Source organism: Photinus pyralis, unplaced genomic scaffold (genome assembly GCF_008802855.1).
Source record: "Photinus pyralis isolate 1611_PpyrPB1 unplaced genomic scaffold, Ppyr1.3 Ppyr1.4_LG2, whole genome shotgun sequence".
Lineage (NCBI taxonomy): Eukaryota > Metazoa > Arthropoda > Insecta > Coleoptera > Lampyridae > Photinus > Photinus pyralis.
The window spans coordinates 46,268,950-46,286,879 of NW_022170403.1; the positions used below are offsets into that span (position 1 = coordinate 46,268,950).

At 36.8% G+C, this 17,930-nt stretch overlaps 1 protein-coding gene across 1 annotated transcript; it reads right to left on the reverse strand.

The window, feature by feature from the left end:
* Positions 1-12,457: 12,457 nt before the first annotated feature.
* Positions 12,458-13,684, reverse strand: LOC116164053. The gene has a single exon (XM_031478181.1). It carries the CDS (start codon positions 13,682-13,684, stop codon positions 12,458-12,460), a length of 1,227 nt encoding a protein of 408 aa, XP_031334041.1.
* Positions 13,685-17,930: the final 4,246 nt, after the last annotated feature.

The following is a 17,930-nucleotide window of genomic DNA, read 5'->3' on the forward strand; positions in this document are numbered from 1 at the left end:
ACGCGCTTTATATCATAATAATGTGACCTTGAACTCATCTCTAGTTTGTAAAAGATCATTTGGAAACGAGAAATGACCTTTGATTGATACCTTGCCGGTTACTACAGGGGAGAGCGGGGAGCGAGCGATCTTTGGACTTTACCTTGACCTACTGTCCAAGGTCACCGCAAGGTTAGTAACAGAGGGCAACACTCCCAAAAAGTCGATGATCTAGAATGACCTTAAGAATGTAGGCCAATGACCTCGAAATTAAATGGTTCAATGAGCTCGGATGACCTTAAAAATGTAATTTGACACTACAAAAATGGGATCAATGCCCTCGGATGACCTGTACCACAAAGATATGATCAATAACCTCGGATGCCCTTAAAAATTAACGGGGGTCAATGACTTCGGATGACATTGAAAATTAATGGGGTCGATGACCTTGGGAATTTATGGAGGAGTCGATGACCTTGGATGAGTGAAAATTAATGGGGTCAATGACAACCGATGACCTTGAAGTTTACAATGACATCGAAATTATATGGTTCAATGACCTCGGATGACCTTAAAAATGTAATTTGACACTACATAAAACGGGGTCAATCCCCTCGATTGAAATTGAAAATTTATTGGGGCAATGACCTCGGATAACCTTGAAAATGTAATTTGATATCACAACAAAACGGAGCAAACGACATCGTACGGTCTTAATATTTTAGGAGGGCCAATGAGCGCGGATGTCCTTGAGAATTTAATAGCCTCCGATGACCTTGACAATTAATGAGATCAACGACCTCGAATGACCTTAACATTAATGCGGTCAATGTCCTCGAATGACCTTCAAAATTAATGGGACCAATGACCTCGGATGACCTTGTAATTTATTGTAGCAATGAGCTCGGACGACCTTGAAAGTTAATTGGGGGTCAATGATCTCGGATGACCTTGAACATTAATGGGGTCAATAGCCTCGGATGAAAATTGAGGTCGCCGCCCACGTGGCACGCGAATTTCACCTTGACCTAATTTCCAAGGTCACCGCCCACGTGGCGCGCGACTTTCACCTTGAACTAATTTCCAAGGTCACCGATCACGTGTCATTCAACTCTCACCTTGACCCAATTCCCAAAGGTCACAGCCACGCCACCTTGAACTACTTTCCAAGGTCACCACCAGGTAGCGAGCGACCTTGAAGTGGTCCAGGAACCCCCCTGTATAACTACTATTTATGATAACATATAAACGTATTGAATGAATTTCGGTTTACATTTAATGTAAGAAAATACAAGAAAAAATGAAATAATTTATTTATTAATGTGTAGACACAAAATAAAAAATAACATACTTATTGTCAATCTAATCAAATTTACGTGACATCTATAGCCAGTCGATACTTTACAGATCTCTATAAACACTTTAATTCATAGTCAATTTTGACATTTTTTCGAACATTTCATGATCCTCAGACATATTCACGTTCATCACTTCAGCATCAAACTTCGCTTCCTCATTCAGCAGCACTTCCATATCACATTTTAACGTTTTAATATGTTGCACTAACGTTTCCCATTTCCTTTTCCCATCTTCTGTAGATGTAAAAAATGTGTCCAATCTCCTTTTCATATCTTCTCGCCGTACAATCTTCCCAATCATCCCACCTTGAGTTATCCGTCGTACGTTGCTCATATTTATTAATATATTAAGTACTTAATGAATGCAAAGTTTCCAAAGGTAACATTTTATAATGAATACGAGTCCTTGAATTTGAAAAACGTAATACTCAGCATGGTAATCTTGGAGGGGACATGTTGAAAAGATCTTTGCGAATGACCTCGAATGACCTTAACATTAATGGGTCAATGCCCTTGAACATTATGGGGGCAATGACCTTTTGATGACATTGCGAAAATGCCATTTGATGCAACCAAAAAATGTGGTCCAATAGCCTCGATGACATCGAAATTAATGAGATCAATGTGACCTCGAATGACCTTAACATTAATGGGTCAATGTCCTCGAATGACCTTCAAAATTAATGGGACCAATGAACTCGTATGACCTTGGAAATTAATTGGGAATCAATGATCTCGGATGACCTTGAACATTAATGGGGTCAATAGCCTCGGATGAAAATTGAGGTCGCCGCCCACGTGGCACGCGAATTTCACCTTGACCTAATTTCCAAGGTCACCGCCCACGTGGCGCGCGACTTTCACCTTGACCTAATTTCCAAGGTCACCGAGCACGTGTCATTGAACTCTCACCTTGACCCAATTCCCAAGGTCACAGCCACGTCACCTTGACCTACTTTCCAAGGTCACCACCAGGTAGCGAGCGATCTTGAAGTGAGCCAGGAACCCCCCTGTATAACTACTTACAGTGGCCTTATACAGTTTAAAGAACTCAATGGATTATGAAATAATAAAATTAAAATCTAGAAGAGAAGCAAGCAAAAGGAGCTAACTAGTACCTTCAGTTAAATTTAATATAAATTACGTTAGCATTTAGCATATCAGACCATAAGAACGTTTATATTATGATTATAAAGGCAATTTGCAAATATTATCTTTAATTCTATTAATTAATGCTAATTGAAAAGAATTTCCCTTGTAGTGAAGTATTCCATTAATGGGTTTGCACTGAATATAAATAACAAATGCTTCTAAGCTGTGATTTTGCACCTTTTCTAACTGGAAGAAAATTACAATGGAAGCCCATATTTAAGTTTAATAGGCAAAGAATCTACCCAAAATCAATAGAATAGCAGTTTAATTGAGTCCCGACTAATTATTTTGCTCAATTAGGCATGGTAAAATTATAAAACCCTACAGTAAATCGTAGACAGCCTACATGTATCTGGAACCTCGTAATATACCATCACACTACCAGAATAAATCAAAGATATGTAAGTATGCAAATGTGTAATTATCAATTATATATCACAGTTATACAGGGGGGTTCCTGGCTCACTTCAAGGTCGCTCGCTACCTGGTGGTGACCTTGGAAAGTAGGTCAAGGTGACGTGGCTGTGACCTTGGGAATTGGGTCAAGGTGAGAGTTCAATGACACGTGCTCGGTGACCTTGGAAATTAGGTCAAGGTGAAAGTCGCGCGCCACGTGGGCGGTGACCTTGGAAATTAGGTCAAGGTGAAATTCGCGTGGCACGTGGGCGGCGACCTCAATTTTCATCCGAGGCTATTGACCCCATTAATGTTCAAGGTCATCCGAGATCATTGACCCCCAATTAATTTTCAAGGTCATCCGAGCTGATTGACTGAATTAAATTACAAGGTCATCCGAGGTCATTGGTCCCATTAATTTTGAAGGTCATTCGAGGACATTGACCGCATTAATGTTAAGGTTATTCGAGGTCGTTGATCTCATTAATTGTCAAGGTCATCGGAGGCTATTGACCCCATTTTTGGGGCATCAAATTGCATTTCCAATGTCATCAGAGGTCATTGTCCCCATAAATGTTCAAGGTCACCCGAGGACATTGACTTCACTTTTTTGTTATCAAATTACATTCTCAAGGACATCCGAGGTCATTGGCCCTCCTAAAATATTAAGACCATACGATGTCGTTTGCTCCGTTTTGTTGTGATATCAAATTACATTTTCAAGGTTATCCGAGGTCATTGCCCGAATAAATTTTCAATTTCATTCGAGGGCATTGGCCCCCGTTTTATGTAGTGTCAAATTACATTTTTAAGGTCATCCGAGGTCATTGAACCATATAATTTCGATGTGATTGGCCTACATTCTTAAGGTCATTCTAGATCATTGACTTTTTGGGAGCGTTGTCCTCTGTTAGTAACCTTGCGGTGACCTTGGAGAGTAGTTCAAGGTAAAATCCAAAATTCCAAAGGTCATTGACCCAATAATATTTTCAAGGTCATCCAAGGTTATGACCTAATGTTTAACCTTCATTGACCTTCAATGGTGTATATAAGAAGCTGCAGACCAGTTTATTGTCACTTATGGTTTACCGATTACTTATTATCGCAATCCTAACGTGCTCGCATAGTTATTTTATTCGCATGAGTTATATAGCCTTTTGAAGGATATTATAATTTGTTCATTACCCAATGAGTGTGTGTATGTGACATATTTTGTTTAAAATAAGTGTTCGTGTATGTTGTATTTTATTATTGGGATACATCATTTTTAAAAGGTAACTATGAGTGGTGTTGCTATTTCAAGTAGTGATTTAGTTAGATTAACGAAAGATGCGTTTGCATTATTAAAGACGCGAGATGAATATATTAGGCATATTAAAATCACTAAAACGAATATAAGACTACTGCAAAAGATGATTAAAAATAAAATTTACTTAGAAGTAAATGAAAATTTGCTTAGATTAGAACACAACTTATCTTTACTAAAATGTTATTTTGTAAGACTTAAGCAATTAAAGAACGCTTCAGAAAAAAAGGGTGGTGGAGCTAACGGTACCTCAGGAAAACGAACACGTAAATTAGGTTGGTACACTCTAGATACATGCTTCAGTGGTAGGTTACTTACCGGTATTATTGTAAATATAGGAAACGTTAAGGATCCTAATATTTTATTTAAAAAATGCATACCAGAGTTTTGCACGAAAAATTAAAATAATGTTACGACAATCCATGTTGAAAGTGAATGTTGTTTTGGCTTGTAATTTTATTCTACCTCACAATCAGACTGTCGAACTTAAAACATTTGCTACAAAAAACTGTATCATTGACTGCAACACCAATATACGTCAATGGTATAAAGAAAACGTGTATTTTAAATTACAGCAGAAATTGGAAGAGTTTTCCGAAAAAGGCTCAGGTTGGGCTCTATATGAAGTTTTGCATTTAAAAGTAAATATAAATACTTACGTTCCTATTAGAGGTAGTTGTTCAACTTACGTCAAGCTACCCTATTTCATAGCAGTAAAGCACGCGGTAGTAAATGTTAAAAATAATGATGAATATTGCTTTTTATGGGCAGTGGTTTCGGCTCTGCACCCAGCGCAACGAAACATTAATAGGGTTAACAACTATCCTCATTTTAGTGAGGTGTTAAAGTATGATTCAATTAAATTTCCCATTAAACTAGACGATATACCAAAATTTGAAAAGCTCAACAATCTTTCAATTAACTTGTTTTGTGTTCAAGGTAAAACGGTGTTACCATTTGCGTTAAGTAGTATTCAAAATAGTGATAAAGAGCACATTAATCTTCTAGTACTATACACTAAAAATGGGACCGATGGATCTATTTCTGATCTAGCAAATATGAAAAGATGTACCGATTACCATTTTGCATGGATTAAGAACATGTCATTTCTCCTTTCTAAACAATTATCAAAAAAAAAAGAAAGGAAAGCTATTTGTAATAGATGTTTAAACCATTTTTCAACAGATCTTCTCCTTCAGAAACATGCCACCCACTGTAATCAAATAAATGAGTGCGCTGCTAGGCTGCCTACAGAGCGCGAAAAGTATTTACAGTTTAAACATTTTCGTTTCCAGGAAAAAGTACCATTTGTAATTTATGCCGATTTGGAAAGTATTTTAGAAAAGTGCACAAATTTAAATTGTCTCGAAAATAACAACACTATATTTAATTCTAAACATATACCGTTTAGCATTGCTTATTATTTAAAGTGTTCATATAATGACTCTTTATCGCGATATAGGTGCTACAGAGGCAATGATTGCATTCAATGGTTCGTTAGAGAACTTTATAGCATTGCACAGTGGGCTAATGAAATCATCAATAACATAATTCCTATGGAAAATTTAAGTGCTAGTCAATATCAACATTTCCTGAACGCGAAAATTTGTCACATTTGTCTGAAACCATTTACGGAATTTGATAAGAAGGTTAGAGATCATAACCACTTTACGGGTCAATATCGTGGACCATCGCATTCGCAATGTAATCTAAACTACACCGATTCCCATATGATACCTGTTGTCTTTCACAACTTGTCAGGTTATGATTCACACTTTATTATTAGGACATTAGCTACTACAATTCCCGGTCGGATATCCTTATTACCTGTGAATAAAGAAAAATATATCTCATTTACTAAAGTAATTGAAGGTACTGTTATTAGTTTCAGATTTATAGACTCCTTTAGGTTTATGAGTAGTAGTATTGAAAAGTTATCGAATTATTTGACTAATGACAAAAAAACCATTACCAGAGCTAATTGTAACAATCATGATGAATTTTCTTTATTAACTTGCAAAGGTATTTTTCCATATGAATATATCGATGGGTGGGATAAACTAAATGAGTCACATTTACCTCCAAAGGAAAAGTTTTATAGTCACCTTCATAATGAAGGAATTAGTGATGATAGTTACGCACATGCAGTCAAAATTTGGAATAAATTTAATATTAAATCATTAGGAGAATACTCAGATTTATATCTAAAAACTGACGTTCTACTTTTGGCTGACATTTTCGAAAATTTTCGTCAAACATGTTTAAATACTTATAAACTTGACCCCCTCCATTATTATACCGCTCCTGGTTTAGCGTTTGATGCCATGCTTAAAATTACAGAGGTACAGTTAGAACTATTAACAGACATCGACATGATCATGTTTATTGAAAGAGGTATTAGAGGTGGTGTGGCTCAATGTTCCAATCGATATGCTAAAGCTAATAATAAATATATGGGAGATCAATATGATCCCGCTTCTGAAACCGTGTACTTGATGTATTACGATGTTAACAATTTGTATGGTGCTGCTATGTCAGAGTGTTTACCATTTGGAGAATTTTCTTTTGTAGATGCGAGTAATTTTAATGCTTTGGATATTATAAACCATCCCGATGATTCCCCAATTGGTTATATATTAGATTGTGATTTGGACTATCCCATAGAGTTGCACGAGAGCCATAGCGATTTACCACTCGCACCGGAACAAATGATTCCACCACTTTCGACATCTAAATTTAAGAAACTACTGCTTACGTTGTACCCAAAGCGAAATTATGTAATTCATTATAGAAATTTGAAAATTTATTTAAAATATGGATTAAAATTGGTCAAAGTAAACCGCATCTTACGTTTTAAACAGGCCCCATGGTTAAAAAAATACATCGATGTAAATACAGCTATGCGCCAGCAATCTCAAAATGAATTTGAGAAAAACTTTTATAAAACCATGGTTAACAGCGTTTATGGAAAATTAATGGAGAATGTTCGTAAATATAAAGACATACATTTAGTCACAAAATGGGATGGGCGGTATGGTGCTCGTGCATATATCAAAACCAAATTTTCATAATTGTACAATCTTTGATGATGACAGGGTTATAGTCGAAATGAATAAGCTAGAGGTATTTTTAAATAAACCCATATATGCAGGCTTCACTGTATTAGATGTGTCAAAAACATTTATATATGATTTTCATTATGGTTACACATTATCCAAGTTTCACAATAACGCTAAGCTATTATACACCGATACTGATAGTCTTATATACTCGTTTTCCGTTCCTGATATCTATGAATGCATCAAAGAGGATATTACTAAATTCGACACTTCAGATTATAGTCCTAACAATATTTTCGGCATTCCGTTGGCCAATAAGAAAGTTCCTGGACTAATGAAAGACGAAAACCATGGGAAAATTATGTTAGAGTTTGTAGGACTCCGTGCAAAAATGTATGCTTACATTGTAGATGAAAAGGTGGTAAAAAAGTCTAAGGGTTCTACGGCAGCCAGTGTCAAGCAAGTCACAATAAACGATTATAAAAGCGCATTATTTAATGATAACATAACAAAACGATATCAATACTTGATTCAATCGAAAAAACATGATGTATTCACAATCCGACGGAACAAAGTGATACTTAGCCCATATGATGACAAAAGAGTAATACATTTCAATTCTACTGACACTAGACCATGGGGATATAATTTTACTTAGGGGGAATCATTTTGAGCAATTCCGAAACCAAATTAGGTATATGAACTACGCAGAAATAACAATGAAATTTAGAAAAGCTCCCTGAAGGCGTTCTTTGATTTGAAAGTCATATATTAAAGACTATTTATCAATCTATAATTACTTAATTAGTATTTTAGAATATATTGTGTTCTCAAAATTTTGTTGTGTAAATGAATTAATTATTAGAAGATTAAGTACTGAAAAATTAAATTAGGCGATAGCGTTAAGACATTAATTAAACTTTTCAGAAATAAAGGGGGGGTAACTCATTGTGTTATAATCAAGTAGATGAAATCTTAGATGATATGCATTTATTAGATAGCAAGCCACTCAGAATGCTTTTCTATGATTTACTATGGGAGCGATCATTTATACTGGAGGTCAAAACATGTAACATCTAGCATAGAAAAACTTATGATATCATATAAGGATACTTCATGTATCGTAGCTAAATGTATTGAAACGTCTTCAAGCGAATTAAATAACTATAGGAGTACCTTAGGATTACTATATCAATTAATGAAGTTTGAAGGTTATGCATTATTATTGTAATGTGTAATAATAAAAACTATAATTTTTATTTTGTTTTATTTTCTACAATTCCCACTTTACTACATACAGCTGGCTACTTATTAAGTAAATAATTACAATAAATATCTTATGGAATAATACTATCACGATTAATCCAAGATTTTTCATTTAATCCCAACCACTTGACGTATACTTTGTTGTTCTTGCGTCTAAGGATCTTCTCAATCAAATATACGTCAGGATCTTTAACCTTTTGTAATTCAGGCTCGTAAAATCCACCCAATACGGGATTTCCTTTCATATCTTCAATTAGGTAAGTAACAGGGTTTGTGATGCGAATTTTTGTAATTTTAAACAGCTCGCAAGACCAGTTAGGAGTATATCCCTTTTCGAAGATGCTCTTGTATTTACTGATACGCACTACATCGCCGACCTTAAAGCGATGTGTTCTATTAAAGAGTTTTATGTGCGTATAAGCACTGAGCTTTGTATCTGCATTCACTTCAATTGGCTTCATACCAATTGTTCGATGTCTATGATTGTTGTATTCGCTCGTCACGGTATCTAATACATCAATCCATTTGTATTTTCCGCGCATACTAAACGTTTTGTATAAAGAATTTTTTATTGTTCTAATCACACGTTCGGCGATTGCAGCTTTCTTCGTACTGTATGTGGAATAATGGTTGATTTTGTTTTGTTGCATCAGCCTTTGGAAATGTTTATTGTAAAATTCTTTTCCAGCATCAGTTTGAATGTTTTTCGGTACTCGACCTGCCTTAAGAATTATTTCCATAGCTTTAGTTACTTCTTCACCCGTTTTCGTTTTTAGCCCTTTGGTCCAAAGGTATTTTGAAAAACAGTCAATAACCACAAGAATATACCTATAGCTATTATTTTGTTTAGCGTATTGGGTAAACTCTCCTAAATCTGCTTGCCAAAGATCATCAAATCCCTTAATTACGGTTCTTCTTCTTGAAAAATTTTTCCTTGCAGGTCTATGTATCTCATTTACGACTTGTTGTTTGGACATTCGTTTTGTAGTTTGGTTAAGAGCTCCTTAATTTCTCCTATTTTTCGTCCTAACGTGAACACGTTGATCTTGTGACTGTCCAATGATGTCTTAATATCTTGAATGTACGTTTCAAGGAACTTCTTAGTTACTGCGTCATCATCCTCTACGGGATCAGCTACCCGTCTTAAACGATTGCCACCTTGATCGTATCTTGTGATGGAATAATATTTTAAATTAATTGCGTTATGATCCTCGAGCGGGTCAGCTACGTTTGTCAATCTCCTATTCTCCATGTTGAAATGATTAGACTCGTTTAGTTTAAAGCTAGTCATTGTAACATGCGGTGAAGCTTTTTGGTAATATCGTGAACGTCCAAATTTATCAACAGTCATTTTTGCTATGCCAAGTCAAGTTTAAGTGACCCACTATTTATAGTTTGCTAAACTTTTAAGGAAACGCTCGGTAGGTTTTTCGATGTAACCATCTTCATGGAGCTCTTCGACAATTGATAATATCTCATTTTCTAATCCAGTATTTCCAGCCATCTTCTCGGCCCATAACACTTGTAAGTCTTGTATCAACTCGTGCACATTGTTCCAATATTTGTACTCGATCGGACGATCAAGTTCCTTGAATAAAGTAGCACCGCTTCCAGACCTCGCACCTATACTCTCCACCTCATCCATGAGTAAAGGTTTAATTATTTGTGTATATTTAAAGCCTTTGTTACTACGTAATCGTCCCTGAGAATCGCAGTCGCGTCTTACTACGTTCGTGGCCAACAAAATTTGTCTATAGTTCTTTCTGTCTTCATTAGTAATTAGTTTTTCGTCGGGAACATTCATAATGATGAGGTCATATAGCCCTGGAGTACCTTTGTACTGGACACCATTAATAACCAAATCATTTCCCTTTATCGTTACAGGAGTGTTACCAATGGTCCACTTATCAGTTTCTACGTCATAATGTATACCAAAAGTCGTATCAATTGCTTTATTGGTATCTCGCATCATACGCTCAACGTATATGCGCGGTAGATGTTCGTATTGCTCCAAAAATTCTTTCGAGGCGGCTGATTCATCAAGAACTAATGCTGAAGATGTAGAATCTGATAAAATTTCTTGGTTTTCATCTTCAGGCTGCACCTCTCCTATCACAGTGCTCTGTAGGAATGATGGAGTTCGTGGAGTAGCCAATCGAGATTGAGGATTAGCTTGAAGATACCTGCTAAAATCGCGTAACTGAGATGGAGGATTGTTCCGAAAAAAAGGAAGTCGAGCGAGCGGACTAATATCGCTAAGAGATGATGGCCTGCTCCGATTTATTCTTGAGAAATATGATGCCAAAGGTGTACTTTGAGGTGATTTACTCTTCGAAGAATGATTTCGTTTCGGGGACGATTTTGTAAACACTTCTTCCTTCTCCTCATTGTCCTCTCGCTCCTCTTTCGCAATCACTTTCTCTGTTGATGGTTCGATTTTCTTAGCGATTCGTGATAGTGGCTTGATCAATGGTTGATAGGTTTGTACAAACTCCTGGTGTTTACTAAAGCGATCGGCTTTAAGATGATTATACTTCTGTTGAATAGCCTTACGAGCTTGAATTATTCTTTTCTTCAATGCCTTCTCTTTATTATCCATCGTTAAGGGTGAACGATTAAAAGAGCACGTATGGAAGCTGCCCGTTTTTAGGTTTTTGGTTGTCGTGTTCGAGATCGCGTTAGGTTCACGTTCGCGTTCACGTTTGGGTTCACGTTCACGTTCGCGTTGGGTTCACGTTGACGTTCACGTTCGCATTGGGCTCACGTTCGCGTTGGGTTCACGTTCGCGTTGGGTTCACGTTCACGTTGGCGTTCACGTTCACGTTCGCGTTACGTTCACGTTCGCGTTGGGTTCACGTTCACGTTCGCGTTGTGTTCACGTTAACGTTCGCGTTAGGTTCACGTTCACGTTCGGGTTTACGTTCACGTTCGCGTTAACGTTCGTGTTCGCGTTGACATTGGAGTTCAGGTTCGCGTTGGGTTCACGTTCACTTTGGCGTTTTCAGATGGTTCCTACAAATATGAGATGGTTTGTCCTTCACGATGTCTTTGTAAATAGGTAATGGTAGGAAGGTTACGTCATTATATACTGATCGAATCCCTTCCGGAAACGACCATCATCCAGCCCTGCATCCTTGTTTATGACTAAGAAACCGAATTTATTTTTCCAACATTCCGAGCATATCTCGCGAAAAAGTTGAATAGTGATCGTAGGACTCACGTGATCATCATATATATGTTTTAAGTTTAATTCATCTTGCTCAAACACTGCAATTAGATTGGCATTGTCTCTAATCAGTTGCTTGGGGATTTTAGAATAAGTCTGCCCTAAGTAGAAGCAGTCGATTGCGTTATGCCTACCCATTGAAAAGTATGCTCTAATGTGATCCTGTTTCTCACAAGCGATGTCATCAAAAATAAAAACTGAATTAGGTTTCGCAACGTTGGGCTCCATAATATCTGTGTTCTCGCTGAAGGTGAAGAAGCCTATGTCCTTCATAGGCTGTAGAATTTCCCCCAATAGTCTATATTTATCCTGATTTAGTGATTTGGAATAGACGTACACGTGTTTGAAGCGTAGACCATTAGGTTCGGTTAGTAGGCTGAACATCGTATTCGTTTTCCCGCAATTTGAAGGACCACATATGATACCACGTACTGTATCTGGTAGCAGTTCTCCATGCTTACCCACAACACTTTGGTTTTCAATGAGGTCATCATGATTCCTTATGGGTAGTTTACTACTTTGGGGAATTACTTTCATTCTTAACTGACCAACGTCTACCTCTTAAGACGTATAGAATAAGACTACAGCGGTCTGATTAAACACACTATATTTACCTATAATCATGACAATAATACTACTAATAATAACAATAATACCACTAATAATAACAATAATAGTAAATAATAGCAATAATAATCACTTATCACTAATCTTCTTATAACTTCTTCACCTCACCCGTAAGGGGGTTGTATTGAATAAGTGCGTCATGTAGAATAAGACAATACGCTACTATTCCAACATCAAACGAACTCCTCGATTCGATTTCTAGCTTGATGTCTACAGTTGAATTCTTGAGCGTTTCGTTCTGCTTAGAGCAGTCAATCACAAAAATTGGACAGTTTTTGAATTGGGAATAATCGAATAGGGCATCTTGCTCATCTTTACCGTAGTAATTCTGTCGAAAGGTTAAGAATTGCTGATATGCCGTAATATATTTGTTTTCGTTAAAGTCCAGGTGCATTGCTTCATATGGATAACTTTCAGAGTTTAAATGTAGCTTTATGTTTCTGATGTTTACGTTATCAAAATTTGCCGCTTTTTCAGACTTCGAAAATTTTTTATTCTTCTGAAATGCAACAATTACCCATCGAGGTTTTTCTAGCTGCGTTGAAGTTTTGATTGGCCATATATCCATCGGTGCTTGCTTAAGTGCCGGAAGCTCATACAGCTCCCATTGTCGGAAAGGTATACTAATCGCAACATTCTTATTGAGTCGTTCGAATAGATTAAGTTTTGCAGCATCGCTGAGTGTGAGATGAGGCACTTTCCATTGGATTTTGCTCAACTTAATTGTTGCATCTGCCTCGGAATGATAACAATCAGCATCGCTTCTCGATCGAATCAGAATTAACTCTTGTTTCATGTTTACAATAACTTGATGATAATCTTCCATCATGCCAAAGATGTGTTTAAGCGGTATGCACACCGAAAAGTATTTCGATACGTTGTCATCTGTTTTTGTGTATTCAACTTGTAAAGGTTCTTCATTTTGTGGCGACCATCCCAAATGAGCCAACGCCTTACTCTCAGCATTTGTATACGAAACGTACCCTTTCAATGCTGATGTAATTCCAGGATTTCTGCAAACATCAACTCTTTGACCACCCAATTCATAACGAAGCTCCTCAAACAGAAAACTTGCAAAATTGTTGGTTAGGTGACATTGTTTAAGATGATCTTCAGCTTTCCGCTCTATTTTTCCCTCGATATACAGAAAACTATCGCATGTTGCAGTTATTAGATCTTGACTTTGAATTAAAATACGAATCTCCTCAGACAGTCCGTAGTTAGATGAACTATAAGGAAGATACGTATGGATATCCCATTTAGTAATATCTTCATCAAAGTGTACGTCTTGGAAAATATTTAACGTTTCGGTCATTTCCCACTCTTTTCTTGAGCACTGTTAAACCGATTGATCGCAAAAACTGTTTTTCGAAGGAATTTAATTCCCCTCCTTGCTTCGTATGTGACGAAGACCGATTTCGAATAAACATAGAATTAATTGTGTTCGTCCTTTTATATGCATCCTCAAAGGATTGTAGATGACTAGCTCGTTTAATTCTTAAACCCATATTATTTTAATTCCAATCTGACTGTGAACGGTTCCGTTTTACCAAAGTCAATGACTTCACCCTTTTGATTAGTCAATGTTATAGTTATGTTGCTAACTGTGTTTGTGTTCACTTCCAAATATTGTGTACTACTTGGTGTTTTATCAAGTCGAAATCCTGGAGGAACTGAAACGTCAATCTCGTACAAAACCTTTGCTTGTTGTCCGTTACGGTAGGAACCCCTTATAATATTACACTCAACGTGTATGTTAGTGTGCTTGATTATTTGAATATCCAGCGAAGACAGATGTAACGTATTAGACTCCAACAAGACTCGTTCAAATCCAAGCATGCGCCCAATGCTATCTTCTTTTGTGAAGTCAATAGCAAAACTACATTTTATTTCACACTTTAAAGTATTATTATTTGCTCTCAAAGTGAAATCCGCTGTGGGTATCTTTGATTTTAAAAAGGCACTCAATTCATCAAACTCGTACGCGCCGTGAGGAATGTAAATGACACTAGTATGCTTGGTCTCCGTACTTCTCCTGTAGTAAAATTTATCGTTGCCTTTATAGATGTTTCTGATGCTGTTACATCCGTAAAATCCTACCAATCCAATAACGTACTTCTTGTTCAGATCTAGTTCTATTGGTGGATAAAAATCGTAGCTTGCTATATTACCAACACCTTCTAAACTGAATGTTGTGGACATAACTAGCCCCGATACACTTACTGTTATTTATATAGGAATTTTAAACACAGGTGTCCACAATTCGTAGTATTAAACTCTTGTTCCTGACTGTAATTATAATAGATTTTGCATCCCCGAAAATAGCTAACCAGTTCAATAGGTGGTCGAATACTACCGAAACTGTCGTAGTACCAAACCTTTTTATCGCGCTTTTTATAACAGACCCAATGAGTTCCTGGACCGGATTGTGTATCTAAATTTACAACTCCACTTTCATTTTTCCATGGTGTTTTGGGTAAGTTATCGCGCATGAACACACTTCGAAAGAAGGGTACGCCTTTGGCAAATGTTATTATATCAGCATCGGTTAACGGCCTTTCGGGGAATTTTAGTTTTTTGAATGCGATTTTAAATACAACGCACCACCACCAGTTTTGTATGGCTTCAAATAAAGTGCTCCGCCACTTTTCTTATTATCAGCACCTATGGCTATAGATTCCATGGCATGATTATGACGTGATGTTTCTTCCTGTAGTTTTTTTGCATTTTTAGCATCATTAATTGCTTTTGCAATTCCCGATGCTCCACCTGCTAATGCACCAATCGCCGATAGGCCTGCGAATATCGGAATTAAGGGTAAAAACCCTCCTTGTTTCGGTATTGGAATCGTTCTAGGTATTTTGATTTTTCTTTTACCCCCTAACCGCTTCACCGTGCGTTTCGCTGTTGTTAGTGCCGATTTTATTGTTTCGGCTACATTTCCGTTGGATTTCATGTTTTTAGCTACTGTTTTACGTAAATAAGCTAAAGTACCACCTTGTTTACGTATGGATTTCTTCTTTTGCTTACATTGGCGTTTTGTCCCCATACCTAATTTTCTCTTTATTTTCATGGCGCTACCAACTGCTAAAGCCGCAATTCGTTCACCTAATGCTGCGTCTGTTGATTTAAAGCGTTTCCAAGCTTCTTCTTCTAATATTTTATCCGCTTTATGTCTACTTTCTAAATCAGGATACTTTTTATAGCTGATATCGTGAATTTTACACTGAGCGTCTAATTGATTAATACCGGTATCACCTTGCGCTAGTCGTTTTTCCAATTTTGTTCCAGGACCACAATACTGATAACCAGGTAGGTGCAATTCAATTGGAAGTTTATTGATTAGAGAATTCACTAAACCGTCTGCACTCTTGCGCTTCTTTACGAGCATTGTTTACTTAGGTGTATCATTCGGACTATTTATACCTAAATCGCGATCTTAAAGAAAACAATATCAGTCACAGTAATTCTTTATTGTTATCATTAGTAAATGCTGTACATCAAATAAGCAGGACGATGATGTAAAACTTCCATTAGGCATACAATGTTGTGTGAATTAATGTTATACTTAAAATTAATTACATGCTCAATGTCTTTATAAATATCATCATTAGCCCCATCATCGAATTCTATCCTACGAAATCGACGATAGTTAACAACATGTTGTATAAACTGTTCAAAGAAAGACTCGAAGTGATATGATTCAAGGAATTCTAATCGATAGGTAATGATATCCTTTAACTCAAATAGTTGTTCTATACCACAAGCATCAAAAGTACATGAGCAGTAATTGTAAATTTCAATAGATACAGTTTTTAGGATGCTACCATAACCTTTCACTAATTCCCAATTGTAGTAGATACCAATGTTGTTGGATAGTAACTCATATTGCTGATCTTCCATGATGTCTTCCACGTCATTAATCTCTGACCAATTAATTTGACTCTCGGTTTCCTGGGATCGTGAAAACTGTACCTCCACGTATGAAAACCACCTCAAAAGGTCATTCCATTCTTCAAGTTTCATAACCATAACGTTACCTCGTTCGTAGTTGCCGCTTCCAATACGCAGTACCGGTGCAAGGTTCATGTATGTGCTGTATCCGATTTCCACATACTTTGCATGATATTTGCTATTCGATAGTTTATAATAAACACAATCGATTAAGTTTTCTTTGAGCGCTTTTTCATACACCTCCACTTCTTTATCATAGTCACGTAACGATGCACATTCCGCGATTGTAGAAGAACCATCATCTACACTTTCTACATTTTGGTTAGTAGCACTACTATCATCACTATTTTGACGAGGTAAGCAGCATATTAAACTATTATTATTTGCACTACCGTTGCAACAATTTGGTGTATCCATATATAAAGGTGTACTTCGCAGCTTTGATCGTTCCACAAATGAATTTATTGCTTCCTGCATTATGTATTTAAATGATGAGTTTACTGGTTCACAATTACGTTACAACTAAATATTTTACAATCGACGTCCTGATTAAATCATGGTCAACACACATTACTACTATGAAGAGAACGTTATATTAGTCGTTTTTCCGACTGCACCCGAACTAGCCATGTACACATCACGTGCCTTTAACGATTGTTTAAATTCCTCCATGCGGTTCCCTTCTTTGAAATAGTTAAAAAAGCGTTGAGGTAATATACATTTAAAATCATGGGTATCTATTATTATCCGTTCTCCGTACTTGGTATTAATCACATCAATATCCAACACTTCGTACATTTTCGATACTTCAAGCTCACTAGGATTTTTAAAAGGTTTGCACAACGTATTACGGTTTAATTCGGAGAAATCCATCTTTAATTCAGGGTACCGACTGACTGAATTATCAGCTACACCGACGCGCTTTATATCGTAATAATGTGACCTTGAACTGACCTCTAGTTTGTAAAAAGATCATTTGGGAACGTGAAGTGACCTTTGATCGATACCTTCACGACAGGGTAGAGCGGGGGCGAGTGATCTTTGGACTTTACCTTGAACTACTCTCCAAGGTCACCGCAAGGTTACTAACAGAGGACAACGCTCCCAAAAAGTCAATGATCTAGAATGACCTTAAGAATGTAGGCCAATCACATCGAAATTATATGGTTCAATGACCTCGGATGACCTTAAAAATGTAATTTGACACTACATAAAACGGGGGCCAATGCCCTCGAATGAAATTGAAAATTTATTCGGGCAATGACCTCGGATAACCTTGAAAATGTAATTTGATATCACAACAAAACGGAGCAATCGACATCGTATGGTCTTCATATTTTAGGAGGGCCAATGACCTCGGATGTCCTTGAGAATGTAATTTGATAACAAAAAAGTGAAGTCAATGTCCTCGGGTGACCTTGAACATTTATGGGGACAATGACCTCTGATGACATTGGAAATGCAATTTGATGCCCCAAAAATGGGGTCAATAGCCTCCGATGACCTTGACAATTAATGAGATCAACGACCTCGAATAACCTTAACATTAATGCGGTCAATGTCCTCGAATGACCTTCAAAATTAATGGGACCAATGACCTCGGATGA

What these genes read in the sequence shown, in the direction of transcription:
- LOC116164053 (XM_031478181.1), bottom strand. Translation starts at nt 13,684, where the DNA reads ATGACCGAAACGTTAAATATTTTCCAAGACGTACACTTTGATGAAGAT.